The sequence below is a fragment of the Syngnathus typhle genome, linkage group LG4 (assembly GCF_033458585.1).
Source record: "Syngnathus typhle isolate RoL2023-S1 ecotype Sweden linkage group LG4, RoL_Styp_1.0, whole genome shotgun sequence".
Classification (NCBI taxonomy): domain Eukaryota; kingdom Metazoa; phylum Chordata; class Actinopteri; order Syngnathiformes; family Syngnathidae; genus Syngnathus; species Syngnathus typhle.
In genome coordinates, this window is record NC_083741.1 from 16,029,071 (window position 1) to 16,048,278 (window position 19,208).

Below are 19,208 nucleotides of genomic sequence, written 5' to 3' on the forward strand. Positions count from 1 at the left end.
CGATGCAGAAACACGTCTTAAAAAATAGAATAACGTATAACTGAGAGGCTACATATCTGTTTCGCTCCAAACGTCTGATCATACTGTATAATCGATGGATTTTCCTCAAGATGGCATCGTTTCAGACCGAACAAAATAGATGCTTGATCACTCGGGAATCTTCTTGTTTGGTCTAGTGTTTTGGTTGTCAGCCAGACACGCACACACGCGCTTCCCGTGGTTGTCATATGTCCCACCCTACTGGTCAGGGAGGGGAACAGCATGTCTACAAACAGTGCAGTGGTCATGAAATTTGAGCTGTGGAAAACCCCCACAGCACTGTTGCAATTCCAGGACTTAATTCACCTTCTGTCAAATACGACAGAAAGCTGTCTTTGTTTTTGAGGGAGGAAAAGTATTGTTTTATTGTTGAAGGTTTGGGGCCGGAAGTTTTATTGTTTATGCCCGACGCGGAGGAGGAAGTCGATCTCCTCGCCATTTTGGAAGAAAAAAAAATCGGTTCGTTACCGAGCAGCTACTTCTATGAGGACAACGTGACAGCTTGGTTTAAAAATAATGCGCGTCACGGAGCTGCTTTAAAATTCGCCACTTTGTCACCATTTAATCCTTACTCAAACGGTAGTATTACTTATATTTCTCTTCCGACCATGTCTACAGAGGCAGCAGCCGACCAGGTAAAGTTAGCTTATGTCTCGTAGGCCTGTACTAAAATGCTAATGCCGCATGTAATTTATCCTTGCTGTGACAATCGTATATATTTTTTAAATGTATTTGTTGCGTTTTGAGTATGTTGGCAGGTGTCAGTTAATCGCAGTAAATTAGTTAAAAAGTCGATATGTTCGTTTAATGGCGGCCTTACGCCGTATTGTCTAATTTAGCTCGTGGCTGCGTTGTCGCTATCGGGTCGTTGGCCTGATATACTGCCTCCTTTCCCCCCCTGAAATATACGCGGAAACTCTTGTAAAATATAAGAGTTTATGGTCCGCGTTTTGGTACGTGGCGAGCAATTATTGTTAAGATTCGAACGCGTAACACAGAATTGGAATCAATAAATTATGATTGAATGGGAGGGGTGGTCAGGTTGAATTGACCTCAAACGTGCCCATCAAGCTTTAACTTTAATGCAACCAGCTTTATATTCACCCGCAGGGTTTACATTGTATACACTTTGTTTTTCATTCTGCAGCATAATGATTCATTTTCATGCATTTGGTCCTTCCACTGCAGACTGCAGCAGAGTACGTCCCGGAGAAGGTGAAGAAGGCAGAGAAAAAGTTGGAAGAAAACCCATATGACCTTGACGCTTGGAGCATTCTGATTCGAGAAGCACAGGTTTAGTGACTCAAGAGTTGCATTACTGTATAGGGGTTTAAATGATGGGCTTAAGGGTGGGGGTGAATTCTTTATTAAAGTCTTACATATATTTTGCTCATGTTTGTGTGAATGTAAACACATTCTCCCACTTTAGAACCAACCTATTGATAAAGCAAGGAAGACATATGAGCGACTTGTCACTCAGTTTCCAAGTTCCGGCAGATTCTGGAAACTCTTCATTGAAGCCGAGGTTAATACTTTTTTTTTTTCTTTCTCGTACGCATGATATTTTTCCTTACATGATCAACAATGTGTTTTTCACACTAATTGTCTCACACGTCGATGGGGTTTAAAGTCACAATTCTTGATTTCAGCCACTTGCTGAAAATGATTAGTTCAAGCATCACCCTGTCATAGAATATAGATCATCAATATTGAGGATTGTGCCTTTAAATATAAAAACTGAGTTTCTTTTAATTTTTTTGGTTCCCAGAATCTAATTAGTATTTTCCACATCATATTCATTTAAATGGGGTAAAGTGAATTTGTTGCATGTTTGGTCTGCAACAGTATTAAAACAATTTTAATGGTATTTGGAGTGCATTAGCCTTTTATTCACTTGTCGTGTCAATTTATTGACTCCTGTGTCTTTTCTTTTGGAATGTGATGAACAAATACTCTGCTTTTTAAACATTCCCCATCACTTTCCCACCAAATGAATGGAACAAGGACCAGCCGCCCATTATTTGTTTTTTGCTACTTTTTTTATGATGCGGGCAGCCACTGAGACCCTTGTATCCCCCCCCCCCCCCCTGGTTTAACAAAAAAAAAAAAAAAAAAAGCGCATTCACCTGTGTGAAGCGTTACCACAGTTTTAAGTCTCTTTCCTGATAATCTGCTCTGGAACCTCTAATGTTGTGCGTATCACATCCAGACAAGTAAAAGAATGAACTACTGTGTCTTGGAAAATTTCGCCACCATTGCAGCAAGATCCAGTGGACTGCAAGAAGCAGGTAGCGGGAATAATAATATAATAATCACACGAAGGGAAATTTTTGCTTATCGTTGGCAATTGGGCAAAGTTGATTGAATCATAAAACTAGTGCAGGGAATCCAATCAGTAGCCATTTCAGTTATTTTCAAGTTCTTGCACGCTGTGCTCAGTTTGAATTAATTTATACAATAGGTAAAAAATGCTTTTTTTTTTTTTTTTGATTTGGTTTAAATAGTAGTTCTTTTAAGCTTTCTTTTTAGAGTTGCAAATGGCTCATTGGTCAAAAATGGCCCACTGGGTCTCAGTTCTCCACGTCTGCCTTAAAGTGAAAGTCAAACCAAATATGTTATTTACAATATGTTCTAAATGCACCCACTAATCTAATCACAGTATTCTGATTAATAGTGAGTTTGTTGGAAGACTAATTAAGCACAAAAGCCACCCATCGTAGCTCAACTGTTTTCTGGGTTGAGTCACACGATCGTTGCAACTTGAGACCTTCGGCACTTTAATGTCATTTTTAGTGGACAGCAATGGCCGCCTCATGAGATGGATGAAAATGTGTGGATTTTTCTGCTTAATTATGTTCCTTAAACACAATATTAATAAGCATTCTAGTGGCAATGCATAAAACAATATTGTATATAAAATGTTTGACTTCCTTTTTAAGTTTGTTGACATGCAGGTCAGAAACATTTTTTGGTACTTTTTTTTTTTTTTTTAATGTAGGGCTGCTTTGTCTTAATGTTGCCGTCAAGAATATGGAAGCCTATTGGCTTGTATGTTCACATCATCAGCAGTAGCAGTTTTAATTAGCTGGCGAGTATATTTCCCTCAAGATTGACTTATTGAGTGTTTTGGTCTGTGAGTGACCGTCTCTGTGAACATGCGGGTTGGTTTGTGTTGCACATGATTGTTCTCAGGCAGGAAGAACTACAGCTGTTGTGATGTGTCGAAACTATTTTTGGCATAGTGGTTGGTGTCTCTTCTCAGCGGCACTTGCAGTTGGCCCTTGATAGTGTTAATTGCCATTACCTACCACTGGGTTGAACAGCTCCTGCTTAGTCATTTGCCGACGCCTGGTGTATCTTCAGTTGAATGTCAAATTTTGGTCTGCTTTCCTTTTCATACTGAGCAGGGGAGTGAATGTCAGCTCAGAGCTGCTCATTGTAACCTTGCATACATGTTATTGCCAGTGAGGCGAGAAGCTAGGACGGTCCCCTATAAGTTGCTGGCTCTGGATTTTACTGTGGATCTCGATCAGCGTGCACGTAGAAAATAACTTTCTAACTGGGATGTGTGTGTGTGTTCGGAATGAACTGATCACATGTTAAATGGGAGTGAGTAGTGGGCACATACCTCCCACCTTTTGAAATCCCTCTGATTAACCCCAAATAAATTCAGATTTTCTTGTGGTCTTTTCCTAGAGTTTTATCATTTCCTTTCTTGTATAAGTCTGAAATTACTGTGGCATCAATGACTGCTCCTTATTTTCCTCTGCCTTGACTACAGGGTTATGCCCAAATTTCAGCTAGAGAAATGCAGAACCAAAACGTGATGCTACTGCACTGCAGGTGTCCATTATATTAAATGGTGTGTTTGGTGCAATTGCAGCTGCTCCTTGCAATAGGCTTCATGGAGGGACTGCTTTTTATTTTCCAAATGAAACAGCCTGAGTCAAGGTGGAGTGAAATATTTATGTGCCCATATGTCTATTATTGTTAGCACAGTCTTCGTGGTTCTGCTTGAAGGTTAGAAAATGGGGGTGGCGAGGAACACCTTGTAACAGAAGCACTTCAAATGGTGTCAGATAGGCCTCTGATTCTGCCCACAGCCACCTCCCACTTTTAAGAAGATTTGCCTAGTTGTGTTATTTGAGGTTTTATTGTAATTTCTCCTTTAAAAGAAGTCTACCATCATTTTGTAATTCAGATGTGCAGGTTATGGGTCACGATTATGCTGGATAAAGTTTTGAAATTATTTCGTTTGATCTTTTTTTTTTATTAATAAATGTGCAGGAGTGTCTGGACAATATGACATCCACACTTAGTTCCACCACATTCTCTTTGAGGACTTTCCTCCACCTTTTAGTTATGATTTGAAAAAATGTTGCCCTTAACAATGCCAATGCGATGGAAGACGTACTATTAGCTTGAAGGAAGTAACATTAGCTTGAAAGTTAATTGTGCTGTTAGGAAAATAAACTATTTCTTTACCATGAAAATAACATTTTATTGCAAATAACATCACTATTTTTGAATTCCTGTTGTCACGTCAATGTCACCGGAAGTGTTGTCTGCTTTGATGTAATTCAACTTTCCAAAGCTGAAATTTCTTTTATTTGAAATTCAAAACATTTGATGCCAAATCCACAGCGTAGTCATGTGGTGTGCTCTAACAATTCATCACTTAAGCCCGTCACAGGATTTATGTAGAAATTTAAAGAACTTTGCCATCCTTATTAACTTAACCCCATTTTGTGAGCAACAACAGCCTAAATTAGCTTTTGTGCAATATTCAGCTCACTTTAAACTTGGTTACCATTTGAGTTTCACGGGATTACTTAAAATAGGCTCACAGTAACTGATATCTTGAGGGGGCAAAAGTAAGAAGGTTTGCATCAAGGGTGTTTAGTGAATCGGTTTCAGAGAAGAATTAGTAAACAAATCCTTGTTGTTTCTGTGACTTTGTGCTCATGTAGCTGTCAAGAGAAGCTTGGTTTGGCTTTATAAAATAAAAAGTCTTTATTCCATTGGCTGCTTTGTCTTTCTCATGCTAAAACCAGGATGTGCCCTGACTAATCCCCCCGGGGACAATCTTCTTTCATATTGCATTTTCGTGCTGCTTTTTACTTGTGATATGTTTCTGGAATTGTGGTGTGTTTTAGATCTTGAGTGCTATTAGGGGAAAAAAACAAAGGATGTTCACTTGGTCGCTGCAAAATCTGCCAATAGGATATACACCCCAGGCAGTTTTTCTTTGTCTCCTTTCCTTGAAATTTTACTGACATCTTGCTCTGGCATTTTCATGGTTTTGAGGCACAATCAATATGACAATAAACCCCTTTACACAAGTAATTTGTCATTCTTGTGTGGATTTCACTTTGTTGATCTGACTTGTTTCTGTTCGATTTTGCATGAATGCATGTTTTCTGGAAGCCATAGATTATTTCAAATTATTCTTGAAATAATGTTGCATTTACATTTGTCTTATTTGCAGGTCAAGGCAAAAAACTATGACAAAGTAGAAAAGGTGAGTGACTGTCTTTATGAATAATTATTGGAGTCTAGCACTTTCTAATTTATTTTATTGGTTTCCCTGGAATGAAATAAAGTCTTTTACTTTGAGTTCATATTCTGGTGTCAGCAACATGAAAGGAATATTGCTTTGTTCCACTCATTTCAGGAAATGTCATATTCAATCTTGCACGTTTTAATTTCCCCACATACTAACCTATTATTTTATTATTTGTCTGTTGAGCCCAGAGTCACATTCAAAATGAGTTGTTGCATTTTTGGATTTGATTGGATTTAATATTTGGTGGCGTAACCCTTACTTGGTTGGAATAATTGCATCAAGCCTGTAACCCATTGAATTCACCAACCTGTTGCATTAGTCATCTCAGATGTTTTTCCCTAGACACGTAGAGTAAAAACAGCAGTGGAATTCAATTTGCCATTCCAAAACATTTAGAAGGATCCATATATTAAAAAAATAAAGTTGGCTCAGTGTACCAACCTGTTCTCTAAATAGAGTTTTTAAATGTATGCTTCGAAATTGTTTCTGAGCGTCTTCTGTAATCTCTTTACCACAGCTGTTTCAGAGATGTCTGATGAAAGTGTTACACATCGATCTGTGGAAATGTTACCTTGGTTACGTGCGTGAGACCAAAGGAAAGCTCCCCAGCTACAAGTAAGCTTGCGTGACTCCTGTAAATCTTGCTGATGAATATTCAATGAATTCAAGTCACATTTTGCTGCCCTCAGGGAGAAGATGGCCCAGGCATACGACTTTGCCCTGGATAAAATTGGCATGGAAATTATGTCATATCAGGTAGATGAAATATACGTTATTTTAGATGTACATTTGGTAATGTTCCCTAATGGTTTGCATTCCCTTTCCCGCAGATTTGGGTGGACTACATTAACTTCCTGAAGGGAGTGTGAGTAATTTCCCCTCCAGTTATTATTTTATGAACCATGCAAGTTAACGTTGATGCAGATGTTGTTTTATGTGCCACCAGTGAGGCTGTGGGCTCGTATGCAGAGAACCAACGCATCACAGCAGTACGAAGGGTCTACCAGAGGGGCTGTGTGAATCCCATGATTAATATTGAGCAGCTCTGGAGAGACTATAGCAAATATGAAGAGGTGAGCTCCTTCACCTTTTATGCAGCCTCACTATGTTTTCACTCTAAATGCTGACAGTTGGTTATGTAACGCATCAGGGAATCAATATACACTTGGCCAAGAAAATGATTGAGGATCGAAGCAGAGACTACATGAATGCCAGAAGAGTAGCCAAGGTAAGGCACCTGTGTAAAAAAAAAAAGAATTAACCACCTAGTTGCTTCAATGTCATGATGATGGTTTTGCTGAATTAGCCGGTGTCTGCTGTGCGCAGGAGTATGAGACCGTCATGAAAGGGCTGGACAGGAATGCACCTTCAGTGCCACCCCAGAACTCCCCCCAGGAGGCGCTGCAGGTGGATATGTGGAAAAAGTACATCCAGTGGGAAAAAAGCAACCCTCTGCGCACGGAAGATCAGACGCTGATCACAAAGAGAGGTGACTCATTGTTATTGTGTGTGAGTCCTCCAATTAGCTTGAAGCACCGCTTGACTTCTTTGACTTGTTGCAGTGATGTTTGCCTACGAGCAGTGTCTGCTGGTCCTGGGGCACCATCCCGACATTTGGTACGAGTCAGCTCAGTACTTAGAGCAGTCCAGCAAGTTGTTGGCGGAGAAAGGGGTACAAGACATGTTATTTTTTCTTCATTTGAAGAGTTTTGATTTGAAATAATCAAACCACTAATGACGAGCTTTTGTTCCTCTCAGGACATGAATAACTCCAAGCTATTCAGTGACGAAGCGGCTAACATCTATGAGCGTGCCATTGGAACACTACTGAAGAAAAATATGCTTCTTTACTTCTCATTTGCCGACTATGAAGAAGTGGGTCATAGAGTGAACTGTTGCTGCTCTTCAAAACAATTTGAAACATACAGTAGATGATCCTTCATATGTATTTGCGATCTTTACAGAGCCGTATGAAACACGAGAAGGTGCACAGCATCTATAATAAACTGCTGGCCATTGAGGACATTGATCCCACGTTGGTGTACATACAGTACATGAAATTTGCCAGGAGGGCGGAGGGCATCAAATCGGGCCGAACCATCTTCAAAAAGGCCCGCGAGGATCTGCGTACACGCCACCACGTTTATGTCACCGCGGCTCTGATGGAGTACTACTGCAGCAAGGTGATCCATGCTTCTAATAGTTTGGACACAAACACTTCAAGAAACAGCCTCATGTTTTGTCTTATATGCTCAACAGGATAAATCGGTGGCCTTTAAGATTTTTGAGCTTGGTTTGAAGAAATATGGCGACATTCCAGAGTACATACTCGCATACATTGATTACCTCTCGCATCTTAATGGTGGGTTTTGTCTTCACTTATTTTCTCATTGGTAGTGAGTAGCAGGCACCCATTGTACAAATGCAGTTTTAAATTAGAATTGTATTTGCAAATTGTTTGTAGTATTAGTTTGGGGATAATAACATATAACTAAAGAGTCTTGCCTGGTAGAGGTAGCAATAGCAGCATCTTTTCCGCTCAGTGCTTATTTTGTTCGAGTGGACCCACCAGTCACTTTCTTCTTCCATACAGAGGATAACAACACCAGAGTTCTGTTTGAACGGGTCCTCACCTCAGGAAACCTTTCACCAGAGAAGTCAGGGTATGCATAGTGTTCATTACATCGACTCATTGACCAAGTTTTCCTTGGTGCCCTTGTTTTGATTGATTCGTATTTCATCTCAGGGAGATCTGGGCTCGTTTTCTGGCCTTCGAAAGTAACATCGGCGACCTGGCCAGTATTCTGAAAGTGGAGCGGCGCCGTTTCACTGCCTTCAAGGATGAGTACGAGGGCAAAGAGACAGCCTTGCTTGTGGACCGATACAAGTTCATGGACCTGTATCCCTGCTCCAGCAGTGAACTCAAAGCTCTGGGATACAAGGTGGGTGCTTTGACCATTACTGCTGCCTAATAGTCAAAACAACAAACACTCCCACTAAATGAATTAAAACACCAACTGTCAAATGACATATTAACGGTTTGACTCACAACTTGGTTTTAAACTCTCAGTTTGGATTGCATAGGTTACATTTTGGGTAAAAAGGAACAGATGTAGTCACACCAAATGACTAGTTGAGTTGCACTGTTTGTTTACATTCCTTAGCTCCTATTTTCCATGTGGGAAACCCTAATTGGCCAATTATATGCAATACAACAATAATGTTATAAAGATTCATGGAATTATGCAGTACTCATTGCAATAATGTAAACACTCGCTGCATATAAAATGAAAGGGCAGATCTGGCCAGTGAGCCTTAAATTTGCCACCTACTCGACTTGTATTTGTAGGATGTGTCTCGTGCCAAGCTGGCAGCTCTTCTCCCTGAGGCTGTCGCCGTGCCCTCCGCGCCCACGCTGAAGGACGAAATAGACCGAAAACCAGAGTACCCCAAACCGGACACCAATCAGATGATCCCCTTCCAACCGCGCCACCTCGCAGGTATGTTATCTTTGTCTATCTCGTGAACCGCGGCAGTTGTGGCGACTTGTGTTCACCGCCGCCTGCTATTTGTTCCCACAGCTCCAGGGCTGCACCCTGTACCCGGTGGAGTGTTCCCAGTACCCCCGGTGGCTGTCATTTTAATGAAGATGCTCCCGCCACCTACGTGTTTCACCGTCAGTAATCGTGAACATCCAGAGTGGTCTGCTACTTTCTTTGTGTAATGTTAAAAGGACATGTGATTGTCTGCTCTGCAGGGTCCTTTTGTCCAAGTGGATGAGCTCATTGAGACTTTCAGGAGATGCACACTTCCGCAGAGTAAGTATTTGTCAGTTGTTGTTTTTTTGTATCCCGCTCTTTCTTTATCTGTATTGCTCTCTATCTTTATCTCTGTCTCTCTTTATCTCGCTGTCTCTCTAAAAATTTGAGTGCAATAAACATGGCCGCAGGACCCAGCCCTACTGTGAATAGTGTACAACCATAAATAATTGACACCTCCTATAAAGACCAAGGCAAGGCAGATTTACCTGCAATATCCTACAGATGCCACAAGATAACGGCAACACTAATTCTGTTTTTCATTTATTGTGGTCTACGACAAGCAACACCATACTTTTAGCACGTACACAATTATATTCCATAAACAACTGTATGCAGCAAGACTAACCATCTTTACAAGGTTCAGTCAAGGCCCCTCAACAAAAAGGAACATCTCAGACATGTTGAAAAATCACCAACAACAAATAATTAAATCTAGCAACAACAACACTAATATTCCACAAGATGACATCAGAGTATCAGCGACCAAGTCACCAATGTCGGAAAAGGAAAATATGCAGATTCACTCTCCCTTTTCCTCCCTCCTTATAAGCTGTTGAGGCTGCTGTGGAGCTCATCACGGGCAGACTGCCAGACAGTGGCGGCGAGGGCAATGGCGCCATGGAGAACCACAACAGCACCAAGTCACTCAAGAGGCCCAATGCTGACTCGGATGAGGAAGACGACAAAGGAGCGGTGGCGCCGCCCATCCACGACATTTATCGCGCTCGCCAGCAAAAGAGGATTCGATAGAGCGCCCACCACGGCTTGAACCTTACAAGAATGTAACAAGCAGCCTAAGGAGGTAATATGTTCGTTTTTGGAGAGTCTTGGGCTGACAGAACTTGACCTCTGTAAAGCAGCCATACGCAGCCACACAAACACACAACCTAAGCCTGAGTGTCCTTGTGTTTTTATGTTCAAAGACTGACTGATACTGTACAAAGTTTTTAATCCAACCATCGGTTGTGGCAAACAGCTCAGTTTTTGGCCTTGTGATGTTCCAGTGATGGCAAATATTTTTAGATAACTGGAGAAGATGATCTCTCTCAATAAAAGTGTACATTGTTCAACACATTTGTCTTAGCGCTCTTTGTTTAGCCTTGCAGTTTCAAACACAATTACTGTGTAGCCTCAATGCAGGTTTTATACAAGGCCAAATATTGATAATATAGTGTGTAATTAGTTGCATGGCCCTCAGAGAATTCAACAAAATCGGAAATGGTTGCTAATGGTACAATTGTATGCTGGCCGTGCCCATGACAATGGCCACCGCAACGTGAACAAGCCGCAGTTTTCCCCCTATTGATCATTCAGTTCACTATGATAGAATCATGGGTGAGTCGGAGCCCATCAAAGCTGACGGATGAACAGAAAAATACACTCTAAACTTTTAACAGATTATCTCTTATTTGAATTCTCGACGTCCGAGATGTTTTGTTGCTTGTAGACTATGCTAAACATTTGTTTGTGTGCAATCAAAATGTTTGGTCGTTTGTGTTTACAGCTTCCATCACCTACTAACAAAGCAGCCGTTTCCTCTTTTAATGGATCTCATTATAGAGCACCGTAGGAAACGCAACTTCGACGACGTGACTGAAGCAGGCTTTTGAAACTCAGATGCCCACAGGGGATGATTCCCATGAATCTCTCCGACCCTTTACAACACAGCAGCATCAGACTTTCAAATTAGCTTCACAAAACATTCTCAGACACAGCTGCAGGGCTGCATCACATTGTTTATTTGCAAATCTTGTTCTTTTCTCACAAAGCACACACATCCATAAAGAGCAAAATTCGCTACTTCACATTGGACTAGTTCTGCCTGAATCTTAATCTGAATCTTCATCAGTCTCTCACAACAGCTTTGTTTGACTTTTGAGGCATCAGCTATTGTAGTTTCTAGAATATAAGACGCTATGATTACTGCTGTTTTTGTTTAGGTTTTATTAATTTTAGTATTGCTTGTAGTTTTTTTTTTTACTATATGAATATGTATTTGTCAAGTGCAAGGTTTAAAAAACAAAAGTCACAAAATGTCGAATAGGTAGGCTACGATATTTAAATGACTGACTCTCCTTTTTTTGTATGGGCATACAACAATATCGCAATAAATAAATCTAAAAAAAACTCCATACAACATTTCTAGTCAGTTTTATAAATATAAAATGTAGTTATAGTTTGTTGAGCATTTTGGTTCGTATTTCATTTTGTAAATGAAAATGTGTTTTTTTTCTCAGAGGTGTTCAATAATTATAATAACCTAGGTCTGGCTCAGTAGTCAAGAAAATGATGGTATGGTCATAAAAATCACAGTTTCCTCTTCACAAATCCACATTCACTGTCAGTATATACACAAAGGCCACATATGTTCTCATTTACACCACACTCTGCACATTATATTCCACCAATAATAAACATTACTGTAGCAACATGTTCATGCTTGATAACTTATTGCTAGAATACTGTACAAAAATGTCCGGGTGGTCTTTGTAGAACTGTGCTAGAAGTCGTCTCTTTTCCTTGCTGGGCAGGTTGGGGTTCTCGTGGATTGTCTGCAGTAATGACCACAATTCCTCTTCGGTGTGTTTTTCTCCATTTTCCGGGTAAGCCTTTGCAGTCTGTCTTGTGCTAGATGTTGACCCTGATTTTACAGAGGGTAAGGGAATACGACAATAATACAGGAAACAGGAGTAAATAATTTATCGAAATGAAGTTGAATCCGTGATACGTGAAATCTGCATACCTGTTATGATATCTGCATCCTCCCCTCTATCAATATTCTTTAATCTGTTGCTGACCATCGTGTGTAGTGAAGCAGGAACCTGATGGCAGTAAAACTTTAAGTATTCATTTGTGATGGTGTACCTAATGTTGTGACCAGTGTGGTCATTGAATATTGTACGGTAGAATAAAATCATTTGAAAAGCACAAACAAAAGCTGCATTATAATCTTTTCTTCCGCTGCACTTCTCTTACATAACGTCCCTGTTTATTACCTCCTTCCTGTTGGGAAGCTTGTCATTTTTTTTTCTCTCTTTCAGAAACAGGCAATTAGTTTTAAGCTGTTCCTGATGTGCCTTGGAGATGAAACTCGTGTAAACAGCGTGCAGTCGTCACCGGCCGTCTAGGAGCTCTAGCCTTGAGCGTGATTGTTATCAAACACGATGTAACGTACAACACTCACTTTGAAGAGATCGTGGTGGTTGTCCATCATAAACAGAACCATCAGGTCCACTTTGCCCTTGGAAAGTCTTCTGCTGTACACAATGGCGCTGGAGAATGACCTCTTCACTGCCATTCTGTTCTCGATCTGAGGGACACATGCAGGGTCAGCAAAGAATTTTAACTATACTCTTTAACTAACAACCTGGCTATTAAATTGAGCTTAAGTATTTTTTAAATAAAGAGTAGAGACGATAAATTCACATTATAAACCATTATGATACTCAATACATTGTTTGCACTCATTATCCTGAGTATTTGCTTTACTACATTTTGTTCAATTGAATTAGAATGCCTTAAAATACAGCTTTAATTAGGTCAGCTTATTCTTTATATATATCTTTTTTTCAATAATCAACTGTGCCTCTCCTAGCAGCTTTTGCCTCCACCACATATTAATGTCACTCTCAACGGCACACACCTCTTGGTGGAGTTTGATGTCCTGCGTGTTAGCGGCGATGGCCATGAACCTGAGCAGCCGCCGGAGCTCCTCTCTGCCTCCAGAGTCCTGCAGCTTGAGGCTCAGCTGCAGTGCCTCCAGAGCCTGCCCCAGTTTTCCGTTTACTGAGGACACACCGCACACAAATAGTGATGACACAAGGTTGAGGAAAGGGGATCTTATTTATTGTTACTTATTTATTTTCATTGAATTAATTGACTATGTTTGAGTCTTTTTGAAGCATGTGGAAGCCTTCTCACCAAGAAGCTCCGAAATGCCCGAGTGGATGTCGAACACGTGGTTGCTGAAGAGAGGCGGCTGCTCATCTCGAGCGTAATGCCTAGCCAGGACTTCGTAAAGTAGCTTCTTACACTCCAGGTTGTTGGTGCAGCCCGCGAGGCCTTTGCTGACCTTAACCACTTGAGCGTCAGGGAGGAAGTCCAGACAGTCTATAGCACCAGACATCCATTCATCTTCCCTGAGGGAGAGGAAGCAGTTGGGATTTGAAACTAACACAACAAAATGACGTAAGCAAAGATCCATGCAATATCTCTTACAAACATCATGTGGACCCTCTTGAGTAGCTTCATAACATAACCAACATATTACAAATACCACACTAATGCTTATCAAAACAGTCTTTCATTTTGGAGAAGAGCAGCTGTTCTTTGTGTAATGCATCATTCACCACGATAAAATTGCAACTGCAACGCTAGGCTAAGACTAGACATTTTGTTTTACTTTTTCTACTGCGACAATCTTTTCCTTTGGTACCAGGCTGCCTCTCACAGGTCAATCTTCTTGGTACTATAACACATTTGGTTTCAGGGAGGAGATGTATGCTTGTTGTGGAGATATTGTAAACCACAATTTTCTCACCGTATTTAGTCTCTGGCTTCCAAAATGCTGGTGTTGCGTAAACTTACTGTGCCTCACTGAAGGCCTTGAGCACTTCTCTGTCCATGTAGCCCGATGTCAGGTTTGAGTGGCTCTCTCCGGCGTGCAAAGAATTCCGATAGTCATGCTTGTTCTCCAGCAACGGGAGCTCAATCAACTGCAGGAGCCTGCACACCGTCTGCTGGTGCCAAACCTCCACGACCACTGCAAGTGAAGAGCAGTTGGGAAGGTACAAGAAGTATGAGGTATGCACATTTGTGGGATCTTGTACCATTTGTCACTTTCTACTTACGCTCTCTTGAGACACCTAAGTTGATTTGAGGCGAGTTCAGGTTGAGATTTTGCAGTATCTCGTCCACGGATTTGCCTTTTCTCACAGGAGAGTGAGTAAAGTAGATTGGCACATCTTGTCTGGAGAGTTACAGGATGGAAATTGGGGTTATTTCCTTACAATTCCTTTACCTGTTTAGTTTCCAAAGGCATGGATATGTAATGATTTCACGATCACGCCACAAGATGGCACTAAAGTAACACTTTTGCTACTAGCTGCTAGATTAGACTCAGTTGATCATTCTAATATATAGTTTTTTAATTCAAATAGAATACAGTATGTGTGGTCATGAGATTAATTAAATTAGTATTTCAAGGCAAAAGTTAAAGAAGCGCAAAACCGCCGATAGAATTCAAAATTTAAGTACAGCATGAAAATAATCAACGTCTACTACCTGTATCTGTTCTTGTTTCTGCTTTTGCCTGGAGAGTCATAGCCGCTCTCTATGGTCACCGTTGAGTCGGACTTGGTGTTGTTCAGTGGTGACAAGTCGGTCTCCGTGCTTGGGAACCTGTACAAACTATAGCTGCTGTCCTCAAAAGTGTCTCTCTTCTTTTCCTTGCCAAACACTTTAATGCCCACTGGCTCAAAGACCTTTGAGTCCATGAGGGCTTGACAAAGTCGGATGGCTTTCTGGCGAGGGACAGCCTCGTCGCCGAAGAAGTGATTTAAAGTGATGTGCGCTAACACGGCATCCACCGCCTCGGAGCCCAAAAAGCAGTCGTGGTAGGACTTGAGATTGTGTCGCCGGCGCTTGACCTCCACGTGAGTGTGGAGGTTGGAGATGATGCTGCTCCAGATTTGGGTGGCCCGGAATGGTTTCTCAGCCATGCCTCGCTCTGAAAGGATAGAAGATTAGAAGGGTTAGAATTTGAGCTCAGTTTAGTCTTAGGAATTACCATCAAAGGTACAGTTTGCCAGACTCCTACTTTGGGTATTATGCATAAAAAATAATGGTGAATTGGAAAACATTGTAGGTGCAGTATTCCAAATTTGGTGAAAGCTCAAAAGAATTATGATTCTGTATTTGACTAAAATAAATAACTGAAAGGTATAAAAAAGTCTCCCGGAATTAATTATTACGTATTGAGTTCAGAGAGTTCACTTAAATAGAAGACAATGTGATTCTCCAGGAATGAAGAAACAATGTACACACTGTTCGACTTCCCTTACAAAAGATGCCTAAATATCGTATTCCACAATGTGGGTGGTCTTCATTGCTGCTAAGACATGCACCAGACGGCACCACAGGTCAGACCGGTTAATGGACATTGAAAGAGTCAGAATTTGCTAATTTTGGAAGCAATTTTCCTGACTTGCCTTGATTAACCGCAATTAATTTCACACCCCAAAATCTAAATAATTTTTGACAATAAATGAATCAATTTTTATTCATAGTGCAAATGCAGCTAAACTAGAAAAGAAAAGAAAAAATGGGTACGAGGGTCTCTTACTGCACATCTCATTGGTCTGGGCTTTAAAGTCAATTCTCTTAGAAGTGTGCTGCTCACCACAAGAAAACAGAGTGTCCCTACATGAGATGCCAGTGTAGTTTTTATGTCACCACAGGGAGCATCTTAAGGCAGTTGAGCAAATGTTAGAGGACGAGGGTGGTCAGCAGCCTGGGGCTATAAATCACTGTCCCTGACGTAGCAGCTATGCTCTTTGTTATGACAATACAATATGACAATCCTATTATCACCCACCTGTAACAACAACAAAACAGCAGTTCGGACAATAAGTGTATGCAGACGAACCTAATTGAGTTAAAGTGGAACCTTGGGCAAAACTGGATACAATACCCGTATGACAAATCATTTGTGCATAAAGAAGACAGAAAATGTATAGAGGTAAGCCAAGTACATTGTGCAGAAGAAGATTTCATAGAATTCAGACAATTCAAGGATCAAACATGTTTAAGTGACAATATCAGATTAAAATCCTTTCATTTAGAAATTAGGACCATCTGGGTAATCCACAGGACTCCCTGGATTACGAATTACGGCACAAATCCGGATCTGATCAATTTCTATAAACCCTCGTTTAAGTCTGAAAAACACAGAGGAGGGTGAATAAGGGGAAGTATGGTGATGGGGGTCATGTGTGGGTCAGAGCAATCCAGGGAACACAACTGTACTCAGTCACCTCTTGTTGCTCATATTTGAAATAAGACGATTCAACATGAATTGTCTGAGGCTGGCCCAACTTGGCCACTGCAAATTTCTAGGCCACAAAAAAAAAGACCAAATAACACGCGTACAAACACACACACAGAACCTGGTTTATAGGTAGCCTGACACCTGAAAAGGCTTCATGTGGGACCTAGAGTCAACAACGACAAATGATTGCAGGCTCTATCATTCTGATTAGGCAGGTAGAGAATAATAGTGTAGCAGTGTTTGCACACAGAAGTATGGGTAAATAATTGCAGAGGGAGGAGACAAATGCCATCAACACAAGAGACTTTTATTTCCCCTTGTGAATATCACAGTACCAGCCTTATCATCACCATCATCATCACAATCGGTATAACTGTGCTAAATAGCCTCGTAGGACCTCAAGCATGCTGCACATTGTGTGGCATCAGGCCATTAACAGCCGGTGTGCAGATAATCTTTATTCTTTTAGCATGCAGCAACAAGTGAGATTAAGATGTCAAGGCAAACTGGATGCTCGTTTACATTTGAACAATCGCATAAGAAGTGCAAGCTTGTCTCACTTTTTTTTTTTTACCTCAATTACTTTGTATAGGGCCACAACTACAACTAATGATTATTTTGATAATCGATTAATGCTTTCTTTTTTATAATCATTAATCTGTCACTCAATCAATGAATAAAATTTAGGAGACCTATGTCAAGGAGACAATATCCATGCAAATAAGATGTGATAATTATACAGTAAGCCTAGTTCAAAACTCTTAAATCATTGCCATAAATCAAGTCAATCACAATCAGTAAGACTTGCAAACAAATAACCAGTAAAACACATTCCGAGCAGGTCCTCTAATTATTGTAACAATGCATTGGTCTAATTATCCCAAAAATTATTTACACAAGCCAGAGTATTAAAAGGAGCAATTAACTTCAGGTAATAATGCAAAATTGTAAACTGACGCACGCCTTGGATGAAAACGAGTCAACCAAACTTAGGTGAGCACGGGAAATGACTCATTAAATTAGACATACTAGGTTATTTAAAAACAACAACAGCAACATAAATCATGGCATTGCCTTTACTTGCTGTTCGCTCCAGTGACAGCGAGAAGCCATGCAAAGCGCCTCTTCTTCTCCACCTCTCCTCACGCTCATCTAAAGTGACGCAAACTTCTACGAGCGTCTTGGTACCGTTAGCTCCTCCCCCTTATTAATTATTCATGAGCCAATCAGGACCGTCATGGCGGATTTCAACATAAGAAGGAAGTACCTCGACGTACTGTCTTCCCTCACTTATGAAATCTCAATTAAAGGTTTGTTGACGTTTATTCGTCATCCCCAAGCTATAGAAAATTACATAAAAAGTATACGATAAAACGATAAAACAGTCTTTATTAACAAAACACTGAATTATTACTGTTTTCAACTCGTGTTTGCACTGTTTGTTAAGTTACACTTCCCAGACATTTGATTAGGTACACTTGGTGTAATGAGCTCCATTGGTGTCAAAAACTAACCCCCCCCCCCCCAAATCTAATATTGCAAATATAAAAATGCTGTTGTTGTACCACTTTACTAATAACCAAACAGGGCTAAATTGAAGTAAATAGGCAACTGCATTCTTTTTTAGGTGGAAGAGATGGATACCCAATAAAGGCTGCTCAATCTGACACAAGCAAAAGTCAGTCACAGAGATGAGTCCATCCACGGTCTCAATGCCGTACCAATATCATTCACGTTGTGACCCCGTGGCATCTGTGTGGCGTAAGTAATCCGACAGTGGAAACAACAAAACACGGTAAGGTGACACTGAACTCAATGAGTGGGAACGTGACTCGAGTACAGCACAACAGGTATGGCTTAAGAGTGGTGCATCGAACTGGTTTGTCTTGTATACAATAAAACATTATTTTACCTGAGGCAATGCCACTAGAGGAGGACAGCAAATAAATAAACAAAATTGGCTTTTGTAAACATAGGGAACACAAGAGAAATTTCATTAAAGTCGACGTAAATGTTTACACGACTGAACCCACTTGTTTTCATTTTGTTGGCCCAATAGCAATACTTATAACTTATTCTACAATATCATTTTAAAAACATATCAATGTGCCTGCTTAATTCTTTGTCTTTATATATTCTCCGTCATCCAGCTCACCTTAATATAATCTGCAAAAACGGAATTAAGGCAACTGGACACTTCTTGTTTGCTGTACTTTTGATTCTTTTTAAAACCAAACACCTAAGTATGATTTAAAGAAACTTTGCTATCAGGCTTACCATATGTTGATCTCGCAGCGCTGACCTTCTTTCTCGTCACAAGTAAGATGAGGTACGTCTACCCGTCACATCCACACCTTAGAGGAAATGTAACTCTTGTCTTTGAGAGCGAGAAGCTAAGTGGTTTAGAGAAAAACAGGTTTCACAACTTTCTCCAAGAACTTCCCGCATACCTTTGTTTTGTAAGCCTGCCAAAAAGCTGAAGGGAAAATGAGAAAGAAGGCAGTCTGGTTAATATGAAGAATAGCTAATCATTAATGGCCTCTTGTTTCTTTGCCTGCAAACATAATTCTTGACTCTTTATGCTTTTGATACTGGAGGTGAGCTTGGCAGACTAAATGCATGTTAGAGCTCTTGAAAGTGACCTTTAAAATGTAATTAACCTGTCAGTGGAACATAATGTAACTTCGTTTATGACGTCTTTTCCCCACACGGTCCTTTTCACAGTCTCTATAGG

At 40.5% G+C, this 19,208-nt stretch overlaps 2 protein-coding genes across 4 annotated transcripts; one reads left to right on the forward strand and one right to left on the reverse strand.

The window, feature by feature from the left end:
• The first annotated feature begins 301 nt into the window (after window positions 1–301).
• On the forward strand, window positions 302–10,498 carry cstf3 (cleavage stimulation factor, 3' pre-RNA, subunit 3). Its single transcript, XM_061277195.1, has 20 exons — window positions 302–674; window positions 1,228–1,332; window positions 1,469–1,564; window positions 5,528–5,560; window positions 6,123–6,220; window positions 6,295–6,361; window positions 6,436–6,470; window positions 6,552–6,678; window positions 6,756–6,833; window positions 6,932–7,094; window positions 7,168–7,277; window positions 7,364–7,480; window positions 7,570–7,788; window positions 7,865–7,967; window positions 8,199–8,268; window positions 8,352–8,547; window positions 8,955–9,105; window positions 9,187–9,281; window positions 9,363–9,423; window positions 9,977–10,498. The coding sequence occupies exons 1-20, from the start codon at window positions 441–443 to the stop codon at window positions 10,174–10,176; spliced, it is 2,358 nt and encodes a 785-aa protein (XP_061133179.1). The 5' UTR covers window positions 302–440; the 3' UTR covers window positions 10,177–10,498.
• A 630-nt stretch (window positions 10,499–11,128) lies between these two features.
• On the reverse strand, window positions 11,129–18,909 carry depdc7a (DEP domain containing 7, paralog a). Of its 3 annotated transcripts, none has more exons than XM_061277196.1 (9): window positions 18,752–18,909; window positions 14,710–15,154; window positions 14,277–14,395; window positions 14,014–14,188; window positions 13,348–13,565; window positions 13,070–13,212; window positions 12,611–12,736; window positions 12,170–12,248; window positions 11,129–12,067 (listed from the first exon to the last, which is right to left on the reverse strand). In XM_061277196.1, exons 2-9 carry the CDS (start codon window positions 15,144–15,146, stop codon window positions 11,844–11,846), a joined length of 1,521 nt encoding a protein of 506 aa, XP_061133180.1. In that variant the 5' UTR covers window positions 15,147–15,154; window positions 18,752–18,909; the 3' UTR covers window positions 11,129–11,843. The 3 variants fall into 3 exon arrangements, with proteins under 3 accessions (XP_061133180.1, XP_061133182.1, XP_061133181.1); XM_061277198.1 differs by lacking the exon at window positions 18,752–18,909 and adding an exon at window positions 17,555–17,604; XM_061277197.1 differs by lacking the exon at window positions 18,752–18,909 and adding an exon at window positions 17,549–17,595.
• Between the last annotated feature and the right edge of the window lie 299 nt (window positions 18,910–19,208).